The sequence below is a fragment of the Antechinus flavipes genome, chromosome 1, assembly GCF_016432865.1.
Source record: "Antechinus flavipes isolate AdamAnt ecotype Samford, QLD, Australia chromosome 1, AdamAnt_v2, whole genome shotgun sequence".
In the NCBI taxonomy this organism is placed as follows: Eukaryota; Metazoa; Chordata; class Mammalia; order Dasyuromorphia; family Dasyuridae; genus Antechinus; species Antechinus flavipes.
The window spans coordinates 47,714,639-47,742,450 of record NC_067398.1 but is presented as its reverse complement, the minus strand read 5'-3'; the positions used below and the strand labels follow the sequence as shown (position 1 = coordinate 47,742,450).

At 39.2% G+C, this 27,812-nt stretch overlaps 1 protein-coding gene across 2 annotated transcripts in view; it reads left to right on the top strand.

The window, feature by feature from the left end:
* The first annotated feature begins 3,920 nt into the window (after nt 1–3,920).
* Nucleotides 3,921–27,812, top strand: part of OXTR (oxytocin receptor) — a 38,070-nt gene continuing 14,178 nt past the window's right edge. The window contains exons 1-2 of one of the 2 annotated variants that reach the window (XM_051981399.1): nt 3,921–4,234; nt 4,562–5,923. In XM_051981399.1, coding sequence (XP_051837359.1) covers nt 4,984–5,923 — 940 coding nt within the window. In that variant the 5' untranslated portion in view covers nt 3,921–4,234; nt 4,562–4,983. The other variant, XM_051981405.1, reaches the window with a different exon arrangement.

Below are 27,812 nucleotides of genomic sequence, written 5' to 3'. Positions count from 1 at the left end.
AGATTAAGGTAGAATATATAGCTCTGAGAATCATCTACATAGAAATGATGATTGAAGCCCTCGGAGCTGATGAGACTACGATGTTAGGAAATACAGAGCAAGAAGAAGCTGGCCAAGGACAGAGCTTTGGGGAACATCCACTGTTAGGCATGTCTTGGATGAATATTTAGCCCAGGAGATTGAGAAATGTTTATCACACAAGTAGGAAGTTCATGAACTCCCAGAGAGAAAAGACTATCCAGGAGGAGAGAGATGAGCAATACTGTGCTGAGTTCAAGAACAATGAGAATTGAGAAAAAGCCATTATATTTGATATTGAAGAAATCACTGATAACTTTGAAGGAAGCAATGTCAGATGAATTATGAGGGTGGAATTCAGGGTGCAAGGAATTTAGAAGCAGATAAAGGGAGAGGAAGAGGAGGCCCCCAGTGTAAAAGCTTTTGAAAGGATATCTTTCATGAAAGGGAGAAAACATATAGCAAACAGTATGATATGGTAAAAAAAATTATAAATTTTAATAGTATTTTATTTTTCCAAATACATGCAAATATAGGTTTCAACATTCACCTTTGCAAAATCTTGTGTTATAAGTGTTTCTACCTCTCTTCCCTTTTCCCCCTTCCCATGACAGCAAGTAAGCCAACATAGGTTAAATATGTGCATTTCTTCTAAACATATTCGTTCATATTCGTCATGCTGAGCAATACAAATTATATCAAATAAGAAAAAAAACATGAGAAAGAAAAAAAACAACAACAAGCAAACAAATGAACAACAAAAAAGATGAAAATACTATGTTTTGCTTCACATTCTATCTGTACGTGGATGGCACTTTCTATCATAAGTCTATTGGAATTGCCTTAAATTATCTCATTGTTGAAAAGAGCCAACTCCATCACAGTTGATCATTATATAATCTTATTACTGTGTACAGTGTTTGTTTCGTTCTGCTCACTTCACTTAATATCAGTTCACATAAGAATCCCCAGGATTTTCTGAAATCAGCATGCTCATCATTTCTTATAGAATAATATTATTCTATTTATATTATTCCTTTATATTGACATGCCATAACTTATTCTGCCACTCCCCAATTTCTCCACTCAATTTCTAGTTCTTTGCCAGTACAAAAAGGGCTGCTTCAAACATTTTTGGACAGGGATTCCTTTTCCCTTTTTTATGATCTCTTTGGGATACAGACCCAGTAGAAACACTACTGGATCAAAGGCTATGCTGTTTGTTAGCCCTTTAGGCATAGTTCCAAATTGCTCTCCAGAACGTTTGGACCATTTCAAAACTTTACCTATAATGCTTTAGTATTCCAGTTTTTCCACATCCTCTCCAACATTTGTCATTATTTTTTCCAGTCATTTTAGCTAAACTGAGAAGTGTGAAGTGGTACCTCTAAGAGTTGTTTTAATTTGCATTTTTCTAATCAACAGTGATTTAGACCATATTTTTCATATGACTAGAAATGAGTTTAATTTCTTCATCTGCTGTGTCTATATTGTCTATATCCTTTAACCATTTATTAGTTGTGGAACAACTTTTATTCTTATAAATTTGAATCAAATTTCTATATATTTTAGCTATGAGGACTTTTAACAGAAACTACTGGCTACCCCCATCCTCAGCTTTCTGCTTCCCTTCTAATCTTGGTTGCATTGGTTTTGTTTGTACAAACCTTTCTAATTTAGTGTAATGAGAATTATCTATTTTGCATTTCATAATATTCTCCAGTTCTTCTTTGGTCATAAATTCCTCCCTTCTCCAAAGATCTGAGAGGTAGTCTACCCACCTGTCCTCCTAATTTGCTTATAGTATCACCCTTTATGCTTAAACCATGAGCCCATTTTGACCTTATTTTGGTATAGGGTATTAGATGTTGGTCAATGCCTAGTTTCTGCCATATGATTTTCCAATTTTCTTAGAAATTTTTGTCGAATAGTGAGTTTTTTTCTCAGAAGTTGGAGTCTTTGATTTTTCAATGCTAGATTATTAAAGTCACTGATTACTGTATTTTGTGAACCTAGTCTATTCCACTGATAGCCAGTACTAAATGGTTTTGATAATTGCTACTTTATAAATTTTTTGGCAGTTTAATCGACATGAAACTGAATAAATAGATTAATTTAAGTAGAATTGTCATTTTTATTATATTAGCTTGGCTTATACATGAGCATTTGATATTCTCCCAGTTGTTTAGATCTAACTTTATTTTCATGAAAAGTGTTTTGTAATTATGTTATATAGTTCCTGGATTTGTCTTGGCAAGTAGATTCCCAAATATTTTATATTATCTACAGTTCTCATGATTTGAAAGCCAGTCATTTATTTCTACTATATCAAACAACTTCTCTTTTTCTGACTTTTTAATTTGACATGGTTGAGTTTCCTCATGATTTTAGTCATCTCCTTTGGATTTGCTTCTGACTGATGAATGTCCTTCCATATCTCTCATTTTATGGTTGAGAAAACTGTTGTAGAGAGCACGGAGGGATTTGTAAAAGTTACTTAAGTGCCATACAAATAAGAGTGATACTGCAGTTGGTTTTGTCTATTGAATGCTTAACGTACTTAAACAACTCTAAGGAAAAGAAAAAGCTCAATAATATATTAACTGAAGTATGTAGTCTCTTCTTAAAATGTATTTTTAAACAACATCTTGGATCTGAGGTCCTGGAGGATTGATTCATTCATTTATGCATCCATCCATCCATCCATTCATCCTTACACTCATTCATTCAACAAACATGTATTGAATGCTGTAAAAGGAATGACTATATTAGGCACTGAAAATCCTGTCCTATTCAAACTCTGGTCACAGTCAAAAGTGATGTAATGGTATAAAACTGTTATTTTGAACTCAGGGATGACTGTCCTTGACTAACTGGGATCTCTTAGACATTCAAAAGAAGGGAAAGTGAAAATAGGAACAAAAAACAGGAAAATAGGCAGTGAATAGGGTATTTTCTATTACTTTTACAGAACCCCATTTCTGTTTGACTCTCTTCTCCCCCACTTTTAATACCATTTTTAATCCTTATCAATATTGACATTATCGGGAGAAAATCCAAAGTGAGTGGTGAAAGAAGCTGGAAAGGATGCTGTTTTTCATGTTTTCTTGTCAACATACAAGATGTAAATTTTTTCCACAGAGGATTTGCAAACCAGCATTAAGACAGAAACAAGCAAAATGGACTTGCTTTTGCCTAACTAAAGGAAGATTTTCCAAATCAAATACTTCTCAAATAATAAGGAATACCTCATTTAAGCTAAAGTAGACTATCAATGGGAACCCTGTAATGCTAGTTCTGTGATTTTAGGCAAGCCATTTCACTGTCCTCTGTGACTTAGTTTTCCCATCTGTAAAATAGAGACAATAATGTTTGAGAAATACTACATCATGGGGTTGTGGTGAAAAAAAGAAGTTTGCAAAATGCAATTTAAATGTGAGCTGAACTTATCAAGCAAGAATTTCGACTTTATGAATATCTGATCAGAAAACTAAGTGATTTACAGAGAGTCTGAAAAGTAGACAGAGTTTTCCTAAACAAGGCTTTGGTTGAATTAATTCCCCAAACCATCTTTGTACTCTTTGTTTTTTAAATCAGCACTGTACTCTTTGTTTTTTAAATCAGCACTTCAATTATAATATCATATTGAGTACATTCCCTTGATGACAACGACGATGAGTTTTTGATTTTAAAAAGATCTTCAGCATGTACTCTAGGAACGGCTTCTCTATCAAAATAAAGTCCTCCCTTTTGCAAACAAGTCAAATAAACCAAGAACTGAAGAAAACATCAGAGCTATTTACGATGTTCATTCCATCTTTTTTGCTTTTGCCATCCTGGGAAATAAATATGTTTATTAGCATGCTAGGACGAAAGCTGGATTTGAGGAGGATTTAACAATCTGTAGCCTCTTGCGCCCCTTAGCGACCAAACTGCTCGAGCCCAGTTCTTGGCAGTGCATGTGGTTAAGCCAGTCCCGAGTGCTTCACCCTTGTAACCATTGCCTCCTGCAAGAGATTCCGCATCTCCCTTGGTCTCCCTTTTCCTCCTGACTCAGCCTGAAGCTGAATAGCCTGGCAGAAGGACGCAGGGAGAAGCTGAAGTTGGAGATTTCCACAGAACTGGATCTAACCCCGGGAGATCTTCAAAAGACGGGGAAGAGCAACTTCCTAGTGGAGCAAACTTAGGGGCACCTGCGAATTTCTCTTAGTAGCAGGTAGGAACGGTGGACACTTTTTTTTTTTAGGGGATAAGGCAGAGCGGAGGAGAGGGATGGAGAGGAATAGGAAAGGGTTAGATTGGTCTTCTCAAAGAAGACAGAGCTAGTCCGGGAGAGGTGGGAAGCTGGCAATCCCGGGGAGCGCGGGCAAAGATCCTAGTCTGCTCTTTTGGACCCGGATCCAGCCTGCAGAGGATTGCGCGTTGGAAGTCTCTCGCAGAATTCTGAGGGACTCAAAAGCAGGGCGCCGGCTGGAAGGTGGGTGGGAAGGGATGATACTGCGGGGCGCCCGGGTTTTTTACCTTCCTTTCTGTTTGCTTACAGGTTAGGACTTTGGAGAGCAGCTGAGCCCAGCTCCCGGGGCTTCCCCTACTCTCTAGGGTGGTGGAGGCGAAAATATTCTGGACCCCAGCGCCAACCCCACGCCCGCACCGTCAAGTGTGAAACCTTTTTGGTTGTCTGGCCCCTCGGAGAAGGAGGGGCGCGGGCAGGGGCGGGAGGGGCAGGGCAGCTGGGCCCACGCGCGCTGCTCCCCCTCCCGCGAGTCTCTCCTATAAAGAGCGCTTCCCGGCTGGTCGGCAGGCAGAGGCGAGTGTGGAGCGCAGCTCCACAGACGCGCAGTGGGGTGCGTCTAGGCACGGCTCCTGGGTCTCTCTCTAGCGGTCTGAGCGCTATGGCCGGAACCCGGGGCTACGGGCTGTGAGCCTTTGGACGGGCAGCAAGACCGGCAAAGACCCCAGCCCACCATGGAGAGCTCCAGCGAAGCGGCAGAACCGGGGTCCCTGAACAGCAGCGCCAACTGGAGTCAGGAGCTCTCCAACTCCAGGAACCGCAGTTCCATCCCCGTCCAACGCAACGAGGCCATGGCCAAGGTGGAGGTGACTGTGCTGAGCGTGATCCTGTTCTTGGCGCTGACCGGCAACCTGTGCGTCCTGCTGGCTCTGCGCACCACCCGCCACAAGCACTCCCGCATGTTCTTTTTCATGAAACATCTCAGCATCGCCGATCTAGTGGTGGCTGTGTTTCAGGTGCTGCCTCAGCTCCTCTGGGACATCACCTTTCACTTTTACGGGCCCGACTTCCTCTGCCGCCTCGTCAAGTACCTGCAAGTCGTGGGTATGTTCGCTTCGACCTACCTGCTGCTACTTATGTCTCTGGACCGCTGCCTGGCCATCTGCCAGCCGCTGCGCTCCCTGCGGCGCCAGTCGGACCACCTGTCAGTCCTCTGCACGTGGTTAGTGTGTCTGGTAGTCAGCGTGCCCCAGATCCAGATCTTCTCCTTGAGGGAAGTGAGTGAAGGCGTGTACGACTGCTGGGCCGTGTTCATCCAGCCCTGGGGACCCAAGGCATATATCACTTGGATCACCCTGACCGTCTACATCATTCCCGTGCTGGTGCTCAGTGCCTGCTACGGCCTTATCAGCTTTAAAATCTGGCAGAATTTGAAGCTGAAGACAGCTCAGGAGCCCCGAGCTACTGGGCCCCTGGCCTCCTCTGTTACCTGTGCGGCAGATGCTAGCCACGGGGCAGCCCTGTCTCGGGTCAGCAGCGTCAAGCTCATCTCCAAGGCCAAAATCCGCACCATCAAGATGACCTTCATTATTGTCTTGGCTTTCATCGTATGCTGGACTCCTTTCTTCTTCGTTCAGATGTGGTCGGTCTGGGATCCCAATGCCCCTAAAGAAAGTAAGAAGGGGAAGGCAGAAGGGTGGGAGGGCTTATTTCTTCTCAGCTGTGGGTCCTGGATACAAACCATAATCACAAGCCTTTCTCTCAGCCCTTCTGTGGGTAACATTTTAGCTTCTAGGTAGAAGGTTAGAAGGGGGAATGGGATGGTCTATGGGTCTTGGGTAAAATGACTATCCAAGGTAGGTCCTATGGGGTGTAATTATCTGAGGAACTGCTCAGACTTGAGGGAAGAGCATGGTCCTTCCAATATCTAGCTTTGAATGGGAGAATAGAGAGCCCAACTTCCACTGCCTCAGAACCAAGTTAGCTAATCCCCACATGTAAGATGACACCCAAATAAAGCAGACACCAGGCTACTATGCTGAAGTATATTCTATCTTGCCTGAAACTTAGGAGTCCTGATGCTTCCTTTCCCCTTAGTCAAATGCTGTTCTTCCTCTAGGAGAATTCTTAAGATTATAAATTTAGAACTGGAAGGGACTTTAAAGTCCACTTCTAGTCATCTAGTTCACTTCCTCCCTAATTTTACAGGTTGGAAAACTGAGGCTTAGGTAGGTTAAGTGATTTGTTCAAGTCACACAGGTAGCAACTTCAGCCCATTTCCTTAGATTCCAAATGTTTTTTCCAAGATGTATAGTATCATAATGCGTTAAAATCTCCTAAACTTATAGGTAACACCTAATATATCCTTACCTTTAAGTCTATGAACCTATGCTTCCCAAAACTGTCATACTTTCTGCCAGGGCATGTGGTTTCACTCACCTCACTGGGTATGTGGCTCTTTGGGGGTGAATGAGTTAACTGATATGGACATATCAGTTATGGTGACATATGATCTATCAGGCAAATGTTCTGGGAGAAAGAAACAGAGGACCTCTCCTTCATCACTTTTTAGCTGTTCAACTTTGGACCAGTCATCACCTAGCAGCCCTCACAAGCATAAATATGCACATGCATATACATATAAATATACATGTATATATATGCACACACATACACATACATACATCTATATGCACACACTAACTATACACCAGTGTATATATACATATATATGTGCATACATATATATTACTTAGCTATTATATGTCCCCCAATTTTGTTTTTCCTTTATAGTTAATTAATAGGATTACCCACTGATACAGCAGAGAACAGGGAAATATATTAGCAAAGGGGATTTTAGGTCACAGTGATTTCCTTTGCTTCTCTGACTTTTATTTCCCCCAAAGAAAACAGTGTGTGCCAAATGAGTTATGCAGGGTGTTTCTCTGGTTTTCAACATTATTCTTTTATGCATAGTGTTATGAGAAGAATACCGATGCAGACAGAAACCAGGATGAATGATTGTGCTATTGCTGTGAAAATAAGACTTTCATCTAGTCACTCAATAATTTAAAAAATTTGCAAAATGTTATTTTTTCAATTAATGAGTATTTCTTTTCTTTTCTTCTTATTTTTTCACTCTCTGCAAAAAAGATAAACAAATCCTGTAATAAATACACATGGTGAAACATAACAAATTTTCCTTGTCCCCCAAATGTATCTCATTCCATAACTTGAGTCTGTGATCTTTCTGGAAGAAGAGGTGAGCATAGATCCTGCTTCCACTTTGGTCCCCTGGGATCATGGTTGGTCACTAGGTAGTGGGAGTCACTAGGCATGAGAGGAGTAGAGAGGAGATGGCCAAGAGACAGCTGTCTGGCCAGATACAAGAAGGTTGTTGGGTCAGGAGGACAGGTTACCCAGTTTTAGTCCACAACAGGAAAGAGGATGTGGGGGCAAGCAGTGTTCTCTGGAAAAAGGGCTCCCTTATTAGTCTAGAGAAAATTACTTTAGAGAGGCTTAAATGGCAAATTAGATCCTGGGGCAGGGACTTTTTATACCAAAATGGCCACATGTTGATTTTGTAATTGGCCTTTCTTTGGTGGCCATAAGTGGCTTAAAATGGAACCTGGAAGAATATTAAATGGCATCCATTGTATCCAGCCTAGGAGGGGGTTAGCAAGTGCTTAGGGGGAATAATAAGGCAAGATTGTAAAACTATGGAGTTCTTTATAAACAGAATAGGGGAGTTTTACGGGCAATGCTGGGGAAAGAACACTGGATTTGGAGACAGATGAATTGGGTTCAAATGCTATTACAAATGCTATTACCTGGGTGACTAAGGAAAATCACCTAACTTTTATAGATTTCAATTTCTTCAGATGTAAAAAGAGAGAGGCAGCAAGAAGGAACTAGCATGATAGAAAGAACAAATCTATTGAGTCTGAAGACACAGGACCTGGCTTCAAAACCCAATATGTATGACCTTTAAAGGGGAGCATGACCTCTAAGGTCTCTTCCAGAGATTCATGGAATTCTATGATTCCATTAAGTAAACCATTGCCATTGCTTTCCTAAAGATTATTAAGGGTTACTATGTAAGTGTGAAACGAATAGACTGTCTTTCCCTTCCTTCCCCACCCTGATCTGAAACAGAATAGGAAATACAAGTCCTATCTTGTTTGGGGAAGTCTTCTCTTCTTCAGTGTGGCCACAGCTGAAGCACAGAAACACTGAAGTTAATGCACAGAACCCTGGATTCCAATATTGACTCTGCCACTTATTAGCTGTGTGATCCTAAGCTTCAGTTTCCTGCTCTGTAAAATGGGAATAATAATGACCAGTTCCACTGAGGCAATTATAAAGCAAGATCCTTATAAACTTTGTAGCACTATGTCATCTTGAGTATTTTTCTAGATAATTGTGGCTTCCTCAGTGTAAGAAATTCCACTGCCAAAGATTGGCAACTCATTTGTAATGTATGGTTTTCAATAAGTGCTTGAGAGAGGAATGGATAAGTAGGAGATTAAATGACTTTTTTTAGTGACACAATAATTAGTCCAGTGATTAGAGTATGGATAAATGATACACTTTGGAAGCAGGTAGGGAGTACACTGGATAGACTGCTAGATCTGGAGTAAGGAAGACTTAAATTTTTGAATCCAGGCCTCAGATACTTACTAGTTGTGGTACTCACCCCTGTTTGCCTCGGTTTCCAAACTGGACAAACAAATGAGAATACTCCAGTATTTTTGACAAGAAAACCTCATTATGGGTCAGGAAGCTTTGGGCACCGTTGTCAGAGGATTCATTGGAATCCAAGACTCTTTGCAAGTTAAAGAGATACTGGGATTCCTGGTCCCTCTGATTCCAAGCAGTCAGTTAATAAACATTTATTAAGCCATTATTATATGCCAGGTCCTAGGCTAGCCCTAATAAAAGCTATACTACCTTCCATTTATTGTTTTCATTCATGTGCTGGCAAATGTTTAATAATTGTCTCCCCAAAAAAGTATTGTTTACTTTGAAAATTAATCTGCATTATTAAATTTTCTCTATCACTTCCTTCAGACTAGAAATTAATAATGCAATAGATCAAATCCTGATTTGTAGGGTTTGACAATTTTCAAGGTATAAATGCTCACACTAAAAATTTAACAATTGGTTCTTGCTGTCCAGCACACATTTGACTAAAGTATGATTAAAAGAAGTAAATTATCATTCATATAGTCACCCTTGCCTCATAATTTCAGGATGACTGACCCACAGGAAAAATAAATCTTGCTTTTGAGAAACAGCTATATAAAGTATGAAAGGAAAAATGAATATGAAACAGTGGTAAGTATAAAAATATGATGACAATAAATGTTTGTTTCGTATAATAACCAGTGAAGGGGAAAAGAGAACTCGAGAAGGGAAGAAACAGATTATCTTGAAGTCTCCTAGTTTTAGGCGAGACCATCATCATGGGATCATGATGAAATTGTTGGCCATATTACAGGTGTAATTTGAGGAGTCTAAGGGAGAACCTCCTGCCCTGGAATATTTCTCCCAATTGGATTGCCTGAAAGAGATAACTTTCTTTTGCTTAAGCACTGACTTCTTTTAAAAATGCAGCTTCCCCTAGGAGGAATAGCACACTTAAATGGGGTAATCCTCAATGGTTGGGGGTGAGTTGAGGAATAAGTTTTGCTTCTTTTACTGAGTTGGGATGCTGTTCATCACAATGGATTTCCTATTGAATATTTGGGGCAGTTGATTGTACTTGATAGTTGTGTGGGGAGTTGTGTTGCTGGAGGAACCCAGGGCAGAGGGATAGTGTTAGAGTTACTCAGGCTTAGCTCTAGGGTGGGTGACTTCAGAAGAGGAGTAAGTAGCAATAGGTAGTGGTGTTAGGAGTATATCTCATTTTCCTTAGCTGCAAGTGCCTTTCTTCTAAAAAGGACCAAGAAAAAATATTTTTGCATTAGTTGACATGTCTGGTTCTTTTAGTCCTTCACCTTCTTATTCCTTGGCCGATGCTCAGAATTCCTTGGGAAGGAATAGAAAGGAGCCATGTAGCCTAGTATGTTGAGGAGGATTCAAGATGCTGCCAGTCAGGAGACCTGGCTCTGCCTTGAGCTGGGACTCATAAAGCTAAAGTTTTGTGACCTTGGCAAACCACTTGACTTTTCCTGATTTGTAGGATTTAACAGTATTTAAGATATAAGTGTTCATACTAAAAATTTAACAATTGGATCTTGCTGTTCAGCACACATTTGCCTAAAATATGACTAAAATAGAGGTCAAATCAATGCGCATGAATTCTGTCACCCTCCCCACACCAACCTCAGGATGACTGTTTTTCTCATCTGTAAAATTAAGATGATAACATTTTGACTAATAACAGCTAGCATTTGTATGACATTTTAAGTCTGCAAAGCACTTTACAAATATTATTTCACGTTGTAGGGGCTATTGTTAACCCCATTTAATAGTTGAGGAAGCTGAGGCAGGCAGGGTGGGAAGTGATTTGCTTAGGGTTACCTAGCTGGTAAATGTCAGAAATTGTATTTGAATTCACTTTTTGCTAACTGCAAGTTCAGAACTTTATCTATTGTGTCACCTATTTGCCTAGTCAGGATTGTGTGGTTAAAAATGCTTCATAAACTAATAGATTATATAATCTTATCATATCATCCAACTAATAACTTATATCATCATATCATAAGTCATCTAGCTCAATGTCCTTACTTTATAGAGTGGGAAACTGAGATCAAAGGAAGTTGTGATTTCCTCAAGATCATAGAGGACCAAAGACAGGATTTAAATTCATTTGTTTTGACTCAAGAACCAGTGAGCTTTCTACTGTGCCATATTCATTATGAGGTATCATTATTACTATCACCACCATCATTATCATCATCATCAGGTTAGCTGACACTCTGAGATATTATTGGATGGCAATTATTCATTAAGTCCTTCCTTGTGCAGTTCTTTCTAGGTGAGAGGAAGAGGATATAGAGATAATTAAGACCTATTTGTGTGGAATAATGAAAAGTTTTGGGAGATGGGGATTCTGTCCTGGTTCTCTTTGTCTAACCTTTGATTAGTTTCTCCAGACCTCAGTGTCTGATTTGGAATGGGCACTCTTTAAAATTCTTTCTGTAGCTTTGACTTTATAACCAGATACTACCTTGTCATTTCATAGTTCATGGAAATCATGATCCTGGAGTCAAAGAGTAAAGCAATCTGATTTTTTAAAAGGTGACATTTATTTATGGATGAACTATGTTTAGCTCTTAAAATATTGCTATTTTCTCACAAATTTGCCCACGGGGAGTAATAGCAATATAAAGGTGGCAGAGATCTTTGCAGCTGTTGGAGGATTATAAAGCAAAGGTCACTGACTATAAAGGAGACTGGGATAACAGGAATGAGGTTAAAGGTCATAAGCTCTGCATCTTTCTCTCCAACATTCTTAGTTTCCAATGAGTCTCACAATATCTTGATTCCCTTTGCCATAAGCCAGGCTTATGAGTTGTTTTAGTATAGTTTTGCAAAGATAGTTCAAGCTTCCCTTTAGTGCATTGCCTTCCAGTTCTTTAGGCAGGAATAAAAAAATCAGATAGCAAAGTTTTAGTTATGTAACATGGCAGCAAGAGAGAGCAAATCATGGGATCTTCCTGTGCTGCCTATATATACAAAGAGATATGATTTTCCATGCTATTGGAAGAGGGAACACTCTGGACTTAGCATACTTCTGAGGATGTTGGCACACTTCTCATACCTCTGTCTTTGGGCAGTTGTCTTCAGCTTGTAGATGTTATTTGTTACCATCTACCTCTGCAGCTGCTGATTACTATTTCTTGAATGAATGGCTTTTGCCATCTGCTGAAGCTGTTTTCTGCTGAAGTTTCTTCTACAAGAGCAGAATTATTACAGGATCAACATGTCTGGGGATAATCAAAATCATTTTCAGCAATCTTGTAGGTTAGGCACATATCTGTGCCCCAGTCGTTGGCACAAAAAGTGCCCCTTACACAGCTGTCAAACTTTTCTTTTTGTTAATCTGTCTCATCCCAAGCAGACGTCCTTCAATACAATCTCAGACTTGCTTTGAATGATTTACTGGTTATGCTCTTAGTTCATACAAATTATCTTGAAACTTTAAGTATCTGCTGAGGAACTAAGGAAGTTAAGGATTAAAGCGAATGATCTCTATTTTGCATTTTTGCCTCTTGGTAAATGTCTCTTTCTCACTTTTGCTTCTTACTATAGATGTTTTTTTCTCCCCACCATAGATAGAGCTTTGATCTCTTTTTGCCTTAATTTCCTCATCTATAAAAATGATAAAATACTTGTCTCACTGCTGTTGTAAGGCTCAAATTTGATAATCTATGGAAAAATGTACTCTTAAAGTGCACTTTGTAGATAAAGTAGATTTCTTAGTTTACTTTAGAACAGAGTAGGAGCAGAGTAGAACATTTTTAAGTGGGAAGATGAGAACTCCTCTCTCTTCTCCCTCCCCTACAGTTTTCTATTTCAGTGTCCATGTGCCTACGCTGAAGAATGGGTCAATGATCTCTTATCACATGAAAGCCAGAACATGAGGCACTTGGGATCCTTTTATATTGTGACTTGGTTGTGCGTTCCTCAGGAGGATTGATAAGGATGATTGTATTCTGGCCAACTCTTTTCCAGGAATGTTGTCTGAGGGTTGTATAGTGTCTAGAGAATGGTAATTGTTGGGAAGATGTCTTTCTTTGAGTCTTCAGAAATATCCCTGATGACAGAGGTGAACTCTGACAACTGTGTCCCCTTTAATCTGTAAATGAATCCCTCAGAAATTGTGTCCCCTTTAATCAACGAAGGGAGATTCAGAGTCTCAGGCCCTCCTGGGAAAGCATATCTCCCCAGACAAGTTAAGCATCATCATTCATTTGGAGATCTTGGGCAAATCATTTCCCCAATGATCAGGGTGGCCCTGATCTTCAGGAAATTCCAGACTTTGAAAACAAAAGAAAAAGGGCTTCAAAGTAATTTCTCAATTGGAGATCTGGGCCTGATATTGAGTGGCTTGTATCTAGGCCCAGGGTCATTGGCTCTCTTTTCAACTGGAAGCCTTAAAGGACTATTCTAAGCTCCTTATCTTTGCAGAAGTCTGGAGTAGGAATAATGCTTTTGCCAAGAGATCTCTCCTCTTGCCACAGTTGCTTACCATGAAGACATTCTCTTCTCAGTGCTAATCTTTATTTCCCTAACAGGACTTTGCCACTCAGAAGTCTGCCTTCCTAGCAAAGCTGACTTCTTATGCCAATAAAACTTCCTTTTTGCCATTCAAACTTTTCGGGTTTGTGAATTCTTTTCACATTGGACTTGTGCTTCCGATCGAAGAGGGAATTCCCACAACTCTCTACACTGCCACTAGAACAGTATCACCAGTACGTGAAGATGATGCACTCATTGATCCAGAGTGATAGGATTTTTCTCTTGGGTAGTTGGTTTCATACAGGTAGGGTGCATATTCAGAAAGACATGTACCAGAGGGAGAAAAAATGGGGGGGGATAGAAAGAATTTGAGAAGGAAGAAAAATGTTGGAAAGGGTGAAGGGTCAGCCTCCCCTCATCTCTTTTTCTCCTCTCTTGTATTCTCCCTTTCTTAACATAATTTAAATTTAACATATAGTTTAAATTTTAAAAATTCTAAACATAGTCACCATGAACAAAAATTATTCAAACAAAATATTAATAAGATCATAAAATCATATAAAAGATCATATAAAAACTTCACTTTTTTTTTTTTTACAAAGAATATCATTTGAACAAAATAACAAAACAACAACATGGTAACATTGATGTCTTTTTCTGTTGTCTCTTCTATGCACTTTTCCTTCAGAATTTGTTGTTAAGATGATGATGACGATGATGATTGTGTAGTTGTAGTGATGGTGGTGATGATTGATGGTGATGATAATGATAATAATAATAATCAGTGTGTCTCTAGCTCTGATTCTGCTTTCTTCACTTTGCATGTTTGAAATGATAATGATAATTTCTTATATATTGAAATGCTTTTATACCATTTTTTTATTTATCCATTGGCCCTAGTTCTTGAATATAAAGGTTGCACATGCTCTCCCCTCACTTTGAATAAAGCCATTAAGAATATTTTAGCTTGCAAAGCATTTCAAAATTGAGGAAGCACTTTCCATTGATAATCTAATTTGAGCCTCACAACAGTCAGGTGAAACAAATTTTTTTATCCTTATTTGTATGATGAGAAGTTGAGGCAAAGAGAGATCAAGTGTCTTAATTATAGTCACCTAGCATAACACAGTAGGTAGGAAATGTAAGATTTCAACCCAAGTCTTTTTATTCCATCTACCATGATATGCTATGTAACCATATAACTATCAAATATATACTTTAGATATACTATAACATTATTTAAGGGATAGAATATTAGACTTGAAGTCAAGAATACCCGAATTCAAATCATACCTTAAGTACTTACTATGTGATTCTAGTCAATTCACTTAATGTCTTTGCCTCAGTTTCCTTTTGTATAGAATTAAAGAGTTGGACTTGGACTTCCCCACTCCCCACCAGCTTCAAATATATGATCTTTTCCCTAAGTAACATTCATAAGTATAGCTTCAATAAATGAGATTTGACTGGTTGACCACTTAAGAAGATGACCAGTTTGTTAATTTAAGAAAATAATCACTTACTAAGCATTTCCTATAGATCAGGCTCTGTGCTAAAAACCTTTGTAAGATACAAAGAAAGGCAAAAAACAAACCAAAAAAAATATTTCTTGACCTTAAGAAACATCCACTCTAATATAGGAGACAACATACAATCAATCCATCTTTTCATAAAGGAGGTATATTTAGAATTAATTGGAGATAATCTCAGAGGGAAGGAGGAACAGGAAAAACTTCCTGCTCAAAGTGGTAAGGCTTTAGTTAAGGCTTGGAGGAAGCCAGGGAAGTCAGGAGGCAGAGAAGACAAGAGAATTTCAGTCATGGAGGATAATAGCCAGTGAAAATGCATGGAATGGGGAGCACCTTGTGCGAATAACAGTAATTATGCAAATGTCACTGGAAGGTAGATTGTATGGAGGGGAGTAAGATGTGAGAAGATTGCCAAATTAGAATGAGGTCAGGATATGAAACACTTTAAAAGCCAAACAGAGGATTTTATATTTGATCCTGGGAGTGACAAGGAACTCCTGGAGTTTATTGAAGAGGAACGTGATATGGTCAGAGTTGCCCTTTTGGAAGGTCAGTTTGACAGCTGAATGAAGAATATACTGGAGCAAGGAGGGACAAGTCATGGAGGCCATTTCAAGCCAGTGAAATATGAAGCAAGATTCTCATATGAAAGGCTGATGAGAAGTAACTCTATAGGAAGTTTGAGGAGGAACAAAAACATTTGGGAAAGCTAATGTGGCGAGTAAGATAGTGAATCAATTTGGAAGATGTAAAAGGATTGTCTTGCTGTAATGAAGGCCCAGTTGATGCTGTTAGTGGACCCAGTAGCGTAGCTTCTTGATTTTCTCCAGCTTTGTCTATGAGAATATGAATAGGAATGAAGACAATAGAAGGTGGAAGCAGTCCAAAGCTGAGGCTTGGCAGAGCAAGACTGGTGATAGGAAAAATCGACGACAGATTTGAGAGAGGAGGAAAGTGAAGAATTGAACTGGTTCACCAAGGGATCAAGATGGGGAAGGAGGACAGCATATAGCCAATACAAGGATAATGGAATGAAAAAGAACTGAGGAATGGAGAGAGTAAAGATCATGGTGAGGATGAAAGAGCTTGTATGACACAGGGACAGGAATGATACAAATTTATGACCAGATACATGGGGAGTTAGTTCATGAACATGGATTACTTGTGGGTATTGGCAAGATCAAAGGTATGGCCATTTTGGGGGGGAGTAGGTCATGGAAAATGAGCATGTTGAAGAATTGGGAGGCTAGAGGACTTGAAGAAATATCCATGTGTATATTGAAACCTTCTAGTAAGAGGGCAGGAATTGGGAAGGAGAGAAAGACTGAATCAGTCACTGAACTTTTTGAGGAAAGAAGGAAGGTGTGTCCTGTCAATTGATACATGCTAGTTGCTAGAATCTTGACTGATCAATATGAATTAAATGAACCTTAAAGAAGAGGTTACTGAGTGAGAGATCCTTCCTCATAAGATCCTGGAAGTGGCAAAGGGGAGCAAGGAATACTCCAACTTCACCAATGGGAGTAATGAATTGAGGATTTAAAAGAAAGTAGGATGGCCTGGGAAAGAATCAGGTTTCAGTGACTGTAAGAGTCCTCCTCCACTGACAGTGACTCCTCAAGGAAAGAGGTTTTTTTTTTTTTTTTTTGTTGTTGTTGTTGTTGTTGTTTTGTTTTTCTTTGTATCCCCATCAGTTAGCTCAAAGCCTGGCATATGGTAAGTGATTAACAATTGTTTATTATTGTTGGTTTGGAGAAAGAAAGGGTAATAAAAGAAGAATTTTGTAGCTCTTCTTGTACTAGTACTATCCATATTTTAGTCAAAGACAAATGCAGCAGTAGAGAAAAGCTGACACTGGAATACTTGCTGAGAAGTTACAGAGAAGTAGATTTGGATTTAACATAAGGAATCATCAGAGCACTCCACATAGTGAGTTCCCTGTCATCGTAAGGGTTTGAAAAAAGGCTAAAAGCCTATTTGTCAATGTTGCTGTCAAAGGAGCATAGTATATATTTAAACAGAATTCTTAAAAATCATTTTTTAAAAAAGATCATAATGCTTAGAAGACCAGATTTGGAGGCAAGAAGATTTATATTCTGGATTTATATCCCCCTTCAGACACTTTCACATTCTCTGTCCCTGGACAAGTCATTTAATTTCTCAGTCTCATGCGGCTCCACATCTATAAAATGGGGAAAAACAACATCTACCTCACAGGGTTGTTATGAGAATCAAATGAAAGAATATATGTAATGTGCTTTATGAATACTGAGATACTATATTAACATGGGTCATTTGGAACTGGATTATCTTGAATACCCTAAGTCTAAGATTCCATTGGAATAGCAGCCTGGCACTAGTAGGAAGGATATTTTTACTTGAAGGGGATGTTCAGGTCTTCCATTTGAAGCCATAGTGGGAAGGAAGGTCAAGTTGTAAAAGCTCCCAGCCCCTTCTCACTTCACTGAGGAGATGTCCATGAAAAAAATCAGTCTTGTTTTCATTTGCTTTCCAAGAGCAATCAAAAGCTTAATTCCCTTATCTTGAAGTTGCAATTAGATGTATAGTTAATGATCAGGCTTCTTGGCTGAATCAGCAATTGTAAATTACATTAAGTTTCTAACTAATGTTTTAATTCTGGACTAGTGCCCCAGGATGACATTGTTTGTTTTGTTATTTTTCTTCTAAAAGTTCAATTTAAGAAATGGAAACAAAATGAAGAAGAAGGTAGGGGAGAAAGTTATTAGCTGGGGACTTCCTGCATATTTTTCCAGGGTCAGGCTTTTTTGACTTGTTTTTGTACATCATTATTAGCAAAAAGAGTTACTTAGAAAATATTATTGATTACTGATATATATGTATGTATAAGTGAAAAATTTCCTCATTTACATAAAATTTTTACAAGTGATCCCTCTAATTGAGATCAATAACCACTCAAAAGATTTTGGCATAACTATCCTCTCAGGAACACCATGGAAGAGAAATACCTCTCCTTCAGCTTATGATATATAATTGGGTAGAGAAACATCTTTCTCCCTATCCCTCTCTCTGTCCATGTGCACCGCCCCCTTCCCTCCCTTCTCTATGTTTCTGTCTCTCCTTCTTTGTCTGTCTGTCTGCTCTCTCTCTCCCTTTTCTCTCTACCTATATCTATATAGATACATATCTATCTATCTGTCAATATATGTACCACATACATATATAGAAATATAATCTTGGGCAGCTTCTGCAAGTATACTTTGAGTGGGATCCAGAATTGTATAGAAGTAGGTTGGATTGCCTTTGAAAAGCTAAAAGAATATTTTAATGACTCCATGTTTTTAGGAGTATATTTTTTTTAAAAAAGGGAAAATTCTCTCTTTAAATACCAATTGTTGCTGGCTGTGAGTCATGGAATATCTCCAAAGATCTGATGTCCAATGTATTTTAAAGGTCATTGGAAACTGGGAGTCAATAGAGGATATCTGCAGGTTGTAGTACATTACAAACAAGGAAAAATGTATGATTAGAAAAAAGATCATATACTGTAAGTGAGGAAGTACCAATTAATAGTCTATATACTTCACTGTTATCCTTACTATGCAAGAGTAACTGAGGGAAGACCTCTTTCCTTTAAGTGGACCCTTATGGTAAACATGGACAGGTATAGACGAATTGTGGTTTATAATACATTGTTGGAGTGAATGCCTAAATATGCAAAGTCACAGATCAATTGGAATATTAATGATGTAAAACTTTCTTTCTTTCTTTCTTTTTTTTTCTTTTTTACTAATGTTAAACTTATCTTCTATTGCTCTATAAGGTTCTCTCATGGATCCTATTTATATTCTACAATACCAAACATAGATAGTGTTTTATACTAGAAAGGGCACTATCCTCTTGATCAGAAAATATAGTTCAAATTCTGCTTCTGATGTTAACTATCAATATGGCCTTGGGTCAGTTATTTAATCTCTCTCAAGCATTTTCTTATTTATGACACTGAAGACGGATCACTGTACTGGCCCCAACAACTATGATCTTATGAATATTATAGAGCTATGACATCCCTTTCTGTTGCATTTGTCTTTCATTTTCCAGGCTAACCATGCCCAGTTTATTTAAATAATAGTTTCAATTAAGCCCTTTACTACCATGGCAGCCCTTCACTGGAATCATTTCAGTTTGTCAGTGTCCTTTATAGAACATGGCAGTCACACCTAATAATATTCTAACTGTGATTTGACTAAAACAGAAGACTTAAAACTATGGGCTGGTTTGTACTTGACATCAATGCTTAATAAAATTCCAGAACCCTCGATTAAAAGAATGATTTGTGAGCAAAATAGTCTGGTAGACTCTCATTTCTCTCATTCTACACATAATACTTCAATTTCATGAAATCTAGATAAAATTTTTGCCACTAAAGTCCTAAGCTGGTGCCTCACTCTGAAGGGGAAGGGTCTCAGGCTTTGGCCAGCCTGACCAAATTAGAAAATAGTTGAATATGGTCTTGGTGGTATACCACATGTCTTTTGTCCCAGGATTAGTCTAACAAGGTTCAGAAAAGCTCATCATCAAATGAGACCATTTGGAAAAAAACTTTTGGAAGGACAAGGGACAGAAAAACTCAGTAAATTATATACGAAGGGGTCAGAAACTCCCCAAATGATGTTTAATAAGTCATTAAATCAACAAGCATTTATTATGTGTTGGATACAGTGCTAGGTACTTTGTATACAAAGGCAAAGACTCTCCTGGTCCCTAAAGAATATATATTCCACTGGGGTGGGGCAAAGAAACATATACCTAGAAGAGTAAACAAAAAATGTACACAAAATTCAAGGGAACTCTGGTAGGTATGAGAGGGAGACACCAGAAACTGAGGGGTTGGCAGAGTATTCCACTGATCCATAAGTGAAAGTTATAAAATGATAGATTTAGACTTAACGTAAGAAAAAAAAATTACTTATTCTATTTCTCAAACTATCTGTGAGTTAATTTCTTGGGACTACCCCTTCTACTAATGATAAAGACACCAATCATTGAAATAGTGCTACATTTTATATTTTGGTTGCCATGCCATGTTGCTGGTATATTGATATTGGAGTCTACCAAAACACTACTCTCTTCATGAGTCATCTTCTTGAAGGGAATATCTATCTTGCTTTTGGCATTACTATTACTAGTGCTGAGCACAAAAATGCCTGGAACACAGTAAGTGCCTAACAAATGCTTTTTCATTCAGTTAATTCATCTTATTCATTCATTTATGTATAGCTTTTGAGCCTAATTCCCCTTGCCTTAGACTTTGGCAATTAAAAAAAATCAAGTGCAAGAATTTTTTTTTTAACATTATCCCTTTTAAAAATTAAACTTTTTACCCTTATTGTTGAGATTTTTTGGAATCCCAGACATGTCATCCATTATTTTCCCTCCTGGCTTTGTGTCATTCATAAATGTGCTCATAGCATTCTTCTGATGTATTTTTCCTAGTAATTCAATCAAAATAGTAAATGAAGGTTATCTGGCATGACTGCTCTTAGTTGTTACTTGCACCTTCTCTAAGTGCTCATGAGTCAGCTTTTAAAATAATACATCTTAGAATTTGCCAAGATTTGATAACAAATCCATTAACCTATGGTTGACTCTACCTCCTTCCCTTTTGTGAAAACTGAAACTTTTGTCAGTGTCTAGTTACCACTCAGCAGTCATACCTGAGAGTTCTTTCTTTACTTTTGAATGCATTTTTTTCTGGACAGGATGACTTGATTTCACTGAAAAACAGTTAATATATTCTCTTACTATATTGTTACTGATCTTAGGTTTCAGTTCCCTATTAAGTATGTTCCTTTATTTCATATTTCCATTTTGAAGTTTGATCTCTTTGGTAAACAAGACAAAAGCAAGGTGGAAATTGAGGAGTGCCATCCTTTTTATGCGTTCTGTTTTTTTTTTTTTTTACTCTAATTATGATCCTATTCAACTTTTATTTGCCAATTCCTTGAAACGGGAATTATCACAGCCCTAAGCAGGAATGCTACTTCCTTGATCTACTTGCACTCAAATTAGCTAAATAATTTCCTTGCACTCAAATTAGCTAAATAATTTCCTTCCCTCTTTCTGCTTTTATAGCACTGTAGTATTCATTTGCATTTTTTCCCATTTATCTGATTTTGCTTCTATTCTGTGTACAGATCTTTTAAAATCTATAACCCACCTTACTGTTCTGCTACTCACTATAGTAAGAAAACAATTTTTGTTGCTTTTGGATAAACCTGTAGGTTGTATATTCCATTCAACACCAGGGGGAGCCCTGGGGAAATGACATGCCCGCTAGATTTCTCAGGGAATGAATGAATGCTTTTATTCTTACTAATGGGTATACTCTTTGTAGTACTTTCTGAAGGGGGAAGTTAATGAATCAGATTTAGAATTGCTCTGAGCCCCCATCCCACCGATAATGATTGCCTCTCTGCCTGTTTCTTAATCATGTGAACATAGTAAAAAAGGGATTTACTGTATATGTCCCTGAGAAGGCATCCCTTATGCTTAGTTTTATCATGATGATCGAATCAATAAAAGGAATAAAATTGGGAATTCACTTAAACTGCTGTATGCTGTGTACCTGTAGCTTACCCAAGACCCAGGCCACCCACAGTCACTTCATAGGTACTCCAGACCCAGAAGTTTTATAATGTATATTCACATTATGTTTGTGTATAATATATAAATATATAATTTATACAGGTCACAATGTATAAATGACATCACTTTTTTCTTTCCCTCTGTGGGTGAGCAAAGATAGCATGCAGTAAAACATACTTTGCAAGTGCTGACCCATTCACCATTTCCAAGATGATCATTGTCATAGTAGTTGGGCAAGGTGTTCAGGCATGGGATCCCAATGCTGCCATTTTCAGTCATATCATAGGCGACTGTCGCCTCCTCTTTTTGCTTCCTGGATTGTTATCCACTGACTGACTAAATAGGACTCCTATAGGAATAGTAGGAGAGTAGGTGGGATCATAGCTAGGAAACTGCATCACTTTTGCAATGATATCAAATTGTTTTCTGTCCCAAAAGCCCATCTTTTGTTAAACATTTCCCTGTCAAACAAGGATTTTTTTTTCTGGGTGGATGGAGGAACTTCTGGTGTGAGAATTTCCTCTATCAATACAGATCACAATCTAGGCTTTAGCAGATCATAGAACTGGAAGAAGTCTTAGAGGTTAGCCTCTCTTTACAGATGAGGAAACCAAAGCTTGATAAATTAAATGTCTTCCCTAAGGTTATGCATGTTGTAAGTGAAAGAGATGGGATCTGAAACTGGATCCTCTAATTTCAAATATATCATTGTTGCCCAGATCCAACAGAAAACTGCTTGCAATGCTGAGATGTTAAATGACACATCCAGAGTCATGTGGCTAGTATTTGGCTGAAGCAAGTTTTGAACCCAGGTAAAAACAGAAAGGCATTGGTCACAATGGCACATGATTATAGCCCCTGCTACCAGGGAGTCTAAGATTTGTGGGTAGCCTATCAGTCTGAAAAAAAAGAAAAAAAGAAAGAAAGAGAATGGAAGACATTATGGGAATAGGGTCAATCTTGAAAGAAGAAATACTTGTGTTTATGTCTGCCTCTGACACATACTACCTGTGTGACCACAGGATAAATCATCCAGAGTCCCTTCTCTCTTCTCTCAGATTTCTATTAGTGATCACGTCAGGGAACTTAGGTAATTGCAGGTTTCAGTGATGTAGTGGGTAGGAGGTTGATCATTGTGGGGCAGGGATAGTAAAAACGGATACCTGGAAGGAAGGGGAAATAGCTATAGCTTGTTTTGCCTGGAATTTGGGATCCTTGATAAGGGGAGGGAGGCTAGAGTAATAGCAGTGTTTTAGGGTTGCAAATCACTTTATTTTTATTCTGTCATCTGGACACTTGGAATGGAATAATGCTGCCCTGAAAGGGACAATAATGGACATTTGGAATAATATTATGAGGGAGAGACTATCCCTATTTTATGAATAGGGAAAAGAAAGAGCTTACTCAAAGAAGATTTAGGATGGGATAGAAAACGTTCACATACAAGCTGGGTGATCATCTACCAACGCTGGTGTAAAGTGAACCCTGGGTCCTGGAGAGAGGTTGGGCTAAATGACCTACAAGACCCTTTCCATCCCTCTGACTCAATGGTTCTGCAATCCCTCATAGACCAGCCACTAAGGGGCAGTCTTTGATAATTGATTGGCTTGCAGTGCTTGAGTCCTCAAAAAGAAGGCGATGTTTGTCTATTGAGGTCCCCAGTCTATTTTTTAAAATGTCTTCTGTGTACAGAAGGTGGCCCTTCTTTGTTTTTCATCCCTTACTCTCAGAGCACAATTCCCTCCTGTTTTCTCCCCACTCAAAATACCTTTTTGGATAAGATGGAAAAATGGAAATGATATTACACAGTCTCAGCTCTTATTCTTACTAATGGGTATACCCTTTGTAGTACTTTCTGAAGGGGGAAGTTAATGAGTCAGATTTAGAATAGCTCTGAGCCCCCATCCCACCGATAATGATTGCCTCTCTGCCTGTTTCTTAATCATGTGAACATAGTAAAAAAGGGATTTACTGTATATGTCCCTGAGAAGGCATCCCTTATGCTTAGTTTTATCATGATGATCGAATCAATAAAAGGAATAAAATTGGGAATTCACTTAAACTGCTGTATGCTTGTGTACCTGTAGCTTACCCAAGACCCAGGCCACCCACAGTCACTTCATAGGTACTCCAGACCCAGAAGTTTTATAATGTATATTCACATTATGTTTGTGTATAATATATAAATGTATAATTTATACAGGTCACAATGTATAAATGACATCACTTTTTTCTTTCCCTCTGTGGGTGAGCAAAGATAGCATGCAGTAAAACATACTTTGCAAGTGCTGACCCATTCACCATTTCCAAGATGATCATTGTCATAGTAGTTGGGCAAGGTGTTCAGGCATGGGATCCCAATGCTGCCATTTTCAGTCATATCATAGGCGACTGTCGCCTCCTCTTTTTGCTTCCTGGATTGTTATCCACTGACTGACTAAATAGGACTCCTATAGGAATAGTAGGAGAGTAGGTGGGATCATAGCTAGGAAACTGCATCACTTTTGCAATGATATCAAATTGTTTTCTGTCCCAAAAGCCCATCTTTTGTTAAACATTTGCTTTCCCTGTCAAACAAGGATTTTTTTTTCTGGATGGATGGAGGAACTTCTGGTGTGAGAATTTCCTCTATCAATACAGATCACAATCTAGGCTTTAGCAGATCATAGAACTGGAAGAAGTCTTAGAGGTTAGCCTCTCTTTACAGATGAGGAAACCAAAGCTTGATAAATTAAATGTCTTCCCTAAGGTTATGCATGTTGTAAGTGAAAGAGATGGGATCTGAAACTGGATCCTCTAATTTCAAATATATCATTGTTACCCAGATCCAACAGAAAACTGCTTGCAATGCTGAGATGCTAAATGACACATCCAGAGTCATGTGGCTAGTATTTGGCTGAAGCAAGTTTTGAACCCAGGTAAAAACAGAAAGGCATTGGTCACAATGGCACATGATTATAGCCCCTGCTACACGGGAGTCTAAGATTTGTGGGTAGCCTATCAGTCTGAAAAAAAAGAAAAAAAGAAAGAGAATGGAAGACATTATGGGAATAGGGTCAATCTTGAAAGAAGAAATACTTGTATTTATGTCTGCCTCTGACACATACTACCTGTGTGACCACAGGATAAATCATCCAGAGTCCCTTCTCTCTTCTCTCAGATTTCTATTAGTGATCACGTCAGGGAACTTAGGTAATTGCAGGTTTCAGTGATGTAGTGGGTAGGAGGTTGATCATTGTGGGGCAGGGATAGTAAAAACGGATACCTGGAAGGAAGGGGAAATAGCTATAGCTTGTTTTGCCTGGAATTTGGGATCCTTGATAAGGGGAGGGAGGCTAGAGTAATAGCAGTGTTTTAGGGTTGCAAATCACTTTATTTTTATTCTGTCATCTGGACACTTGGAATGGAATAATGCTGCCCTGAAAGGGACAATAATGGACATTTGGAATAATATTATGAGGGAGAGACTATCCCTATTTTATAAATGGGGAAACAGGTCAAGAGAGAGAAAGTGACCTGCCCAGGATTACATAGTGTCCAAGGTAGGATTTGAACACAGACCTTTTTATTCCAATTCCAATGTTCTATCCATTGTATCACCTAGCATGACTGTGATCGAATTAAGTACACTTGTGGAGAATTGTCCTGGATATAGGTGTAATGACCGCGTATTTAAAGTCAGCCGGAATCAGGAATTCAGGTTAAGGGGAAAATCTTCAATATTTATTGAAGCGAAGAGGTGAATAAAGATTGCTATAGCAAATATAGGCAAGAAAGATTGCGATAGCAAATATAGGCAGTTGCGACAGGAAGCCAGCTAAGAGAGAGCGACGCGAGCCGAGGCAACCATGGAGGCAACTGTGTCGGCAACTGTGGCAATGGCCGTCCCAAAGGTCTCTCCTCCCCTTCCTTCTCCACTCCCCTGCCTCCACCCACCAAAATCGTCATTTCCTATACAACACATCAGGACTTGCACAAAGAGTGGGTGGGGGCCATTCTCTCTCCAAGCTTATCTATTAATAGAGTATGGTCCAATTACTATTTAGCCTCATGTGCTTGGGACCTCAGTGCATCAACTCAAGCCTCAGCCCATTACATCACTTCCAGAGAGACTCGTAGATGCTTTCAGTGTGGAAAAGTAGGGCATCTGAAAGCTCAGTGTTGGTATAGAGATAGAATGGGAAAACAAGGTGGGAGAACAAGACCCCAAACCCCATGTCCAAAATGCAACAGAGGCTTCCATTGGGCCTCAGAATGCAGACAGATTCAGGGAAACGGGATGAGGGGCCCAGCCCCAGGGCCCAAGGCAAAAAACACTTGGGGCATGATGGCAGCCAATGGTGCACCCAGGAGGGCCTAGAAGTCCAGTATCCAGACATGACCAATCAGCCAGAAAGCCATATGATGGGAGAAGGGGATTACACAGTCAACCAGCCAGGAAGCAACCTGATGGCAGAAGGGAATTACAATTGGGGAGAATAGAGCTGTATGCAGCTGGGACAACTGAGATACCCCCTGGAGAGGTGAAATCTGTTCCTCTCCAGCCTATGGATCCCTTACCTCCAGGCACAGTAGGCTTGACCATTTCACCTCCTTTTTGTATGTACAAAACAGTGTCCATCCACACACTGATGTGGGAAACTGGGGAATGTGTAGATAATATCCCAGTCACTAATACAGGTAGACAATGTGTGACTTATCACCCAGGAGACGTAGTAGCATCAGGTTTACTCATACAGAATCCTAATAAGCAACTTGGTGATAGTCACCCAGGTTCTGACTCCAGACCACAAAATCCAGGAATTTACTGGACAGCAGCTGTAACAGCTGACCGACCTATGCTCACGATCTATATAAATGGCCTACCATTGAAAGGATTGGTAGACACAGGTGCAGATCGTACAGTTATTAGAGGTGCCAATTGGCCCAGTCACTGGCCAAAGATTAAAGCAGACACCTATATGTCTGGCGTAGGAGGATCAATAGCAGCTGAAGTTAGTGCTGCCCCTATGAGATGGACTTTTGAAGGCAAAACAGGAGTTTTTACTCCTTTTATAGTTGAAAAACTCCCCATCAATCTGTGGGGAAGAGATGTTTTACAACAATTAGGGTTAAAAATGAGTACTTCGGTTTTTTAAGCAGGGCTGCTGTTGAAGGCCTGCCAACACTTTCACCTGTTCCTATCCAATGGAAAACTGATACACCAGTGTGGATAGAACAGTGGCCCTTGGGTAGTGATAAAATTCAGGCCTTATTAGATATAGTACAGGAACAGCTTGAACAAGGACATTTACAACCTTCTCTAAGTCCTTGGAATTCCCCAGTGTTCGTTGTAAAAAAGAAATCAGGAAAATGGAGGATGCTCACTGATTTAAGAAAAGTAAATGAACAGATGGAAACTATGGGAACTCTTCAGCCTGGACTTCCATCTCCTACTCAATTGCCTAGAGAGTGGCCTCTTTGGGTCATCGATATTAAGGATTGTTTCTATTCTATCCCTCTGGATAAGGAGGATATGAAAAGATTTGCCTTTTCAGTGCCCAGCGTTAACTTAGCTGAGCCTTATAAAAGATATGAATGGACAGTTTTGCCACAGGGAATGAAAAACAGCCCCACGTTGGGCGCCAAATGTAATGACCGCGTATTTAAAGTCAGCCGGAATCAGGAATTCAGGTTAAGGGGAAAATCTTCAATATTTATTGAAGCGAAGAGGTGAATAAAGATTGCTATAGCAAATATAGGCAAGAAAGATTGCGATAGCAAATATAGGCAGTTGCGACAGGAAGCCAGCTAAGAGAGAGCGACGCGAGCCGAGGCAACCATGGAGGCAACTGTGTCGGCAACTGTGGCAATGGCCGTCCCAAAGGTCTCTCCTCCCCTTCCTTCTCCACTCCCCTGCCTCCACCCACCAAAATCGTCATTTCCTATACAACACATCAGGACTTGCACAAAGAGTGGGTGGGGGCCATTCTCTCTCCAAGCTTATCTATTAATAGAGTATGGTCCAATTACTATTTAGCCTCATGTGCTTGGGACCTCAGTGCATCAACTCAAGCCTCAGCCCATTACATATAGGATTCAATATTTCAGAGGTTTTAAAGGTGTGGAAAAGAAATTGTGGTTTTGGGCAGAAGGGAGCTATGGCATGAATAGGGAAAAGAAAGAGCTTACTCAAAGAAGATTTAGGATGGGATAGAAAACGTTCACATACAAGCTGG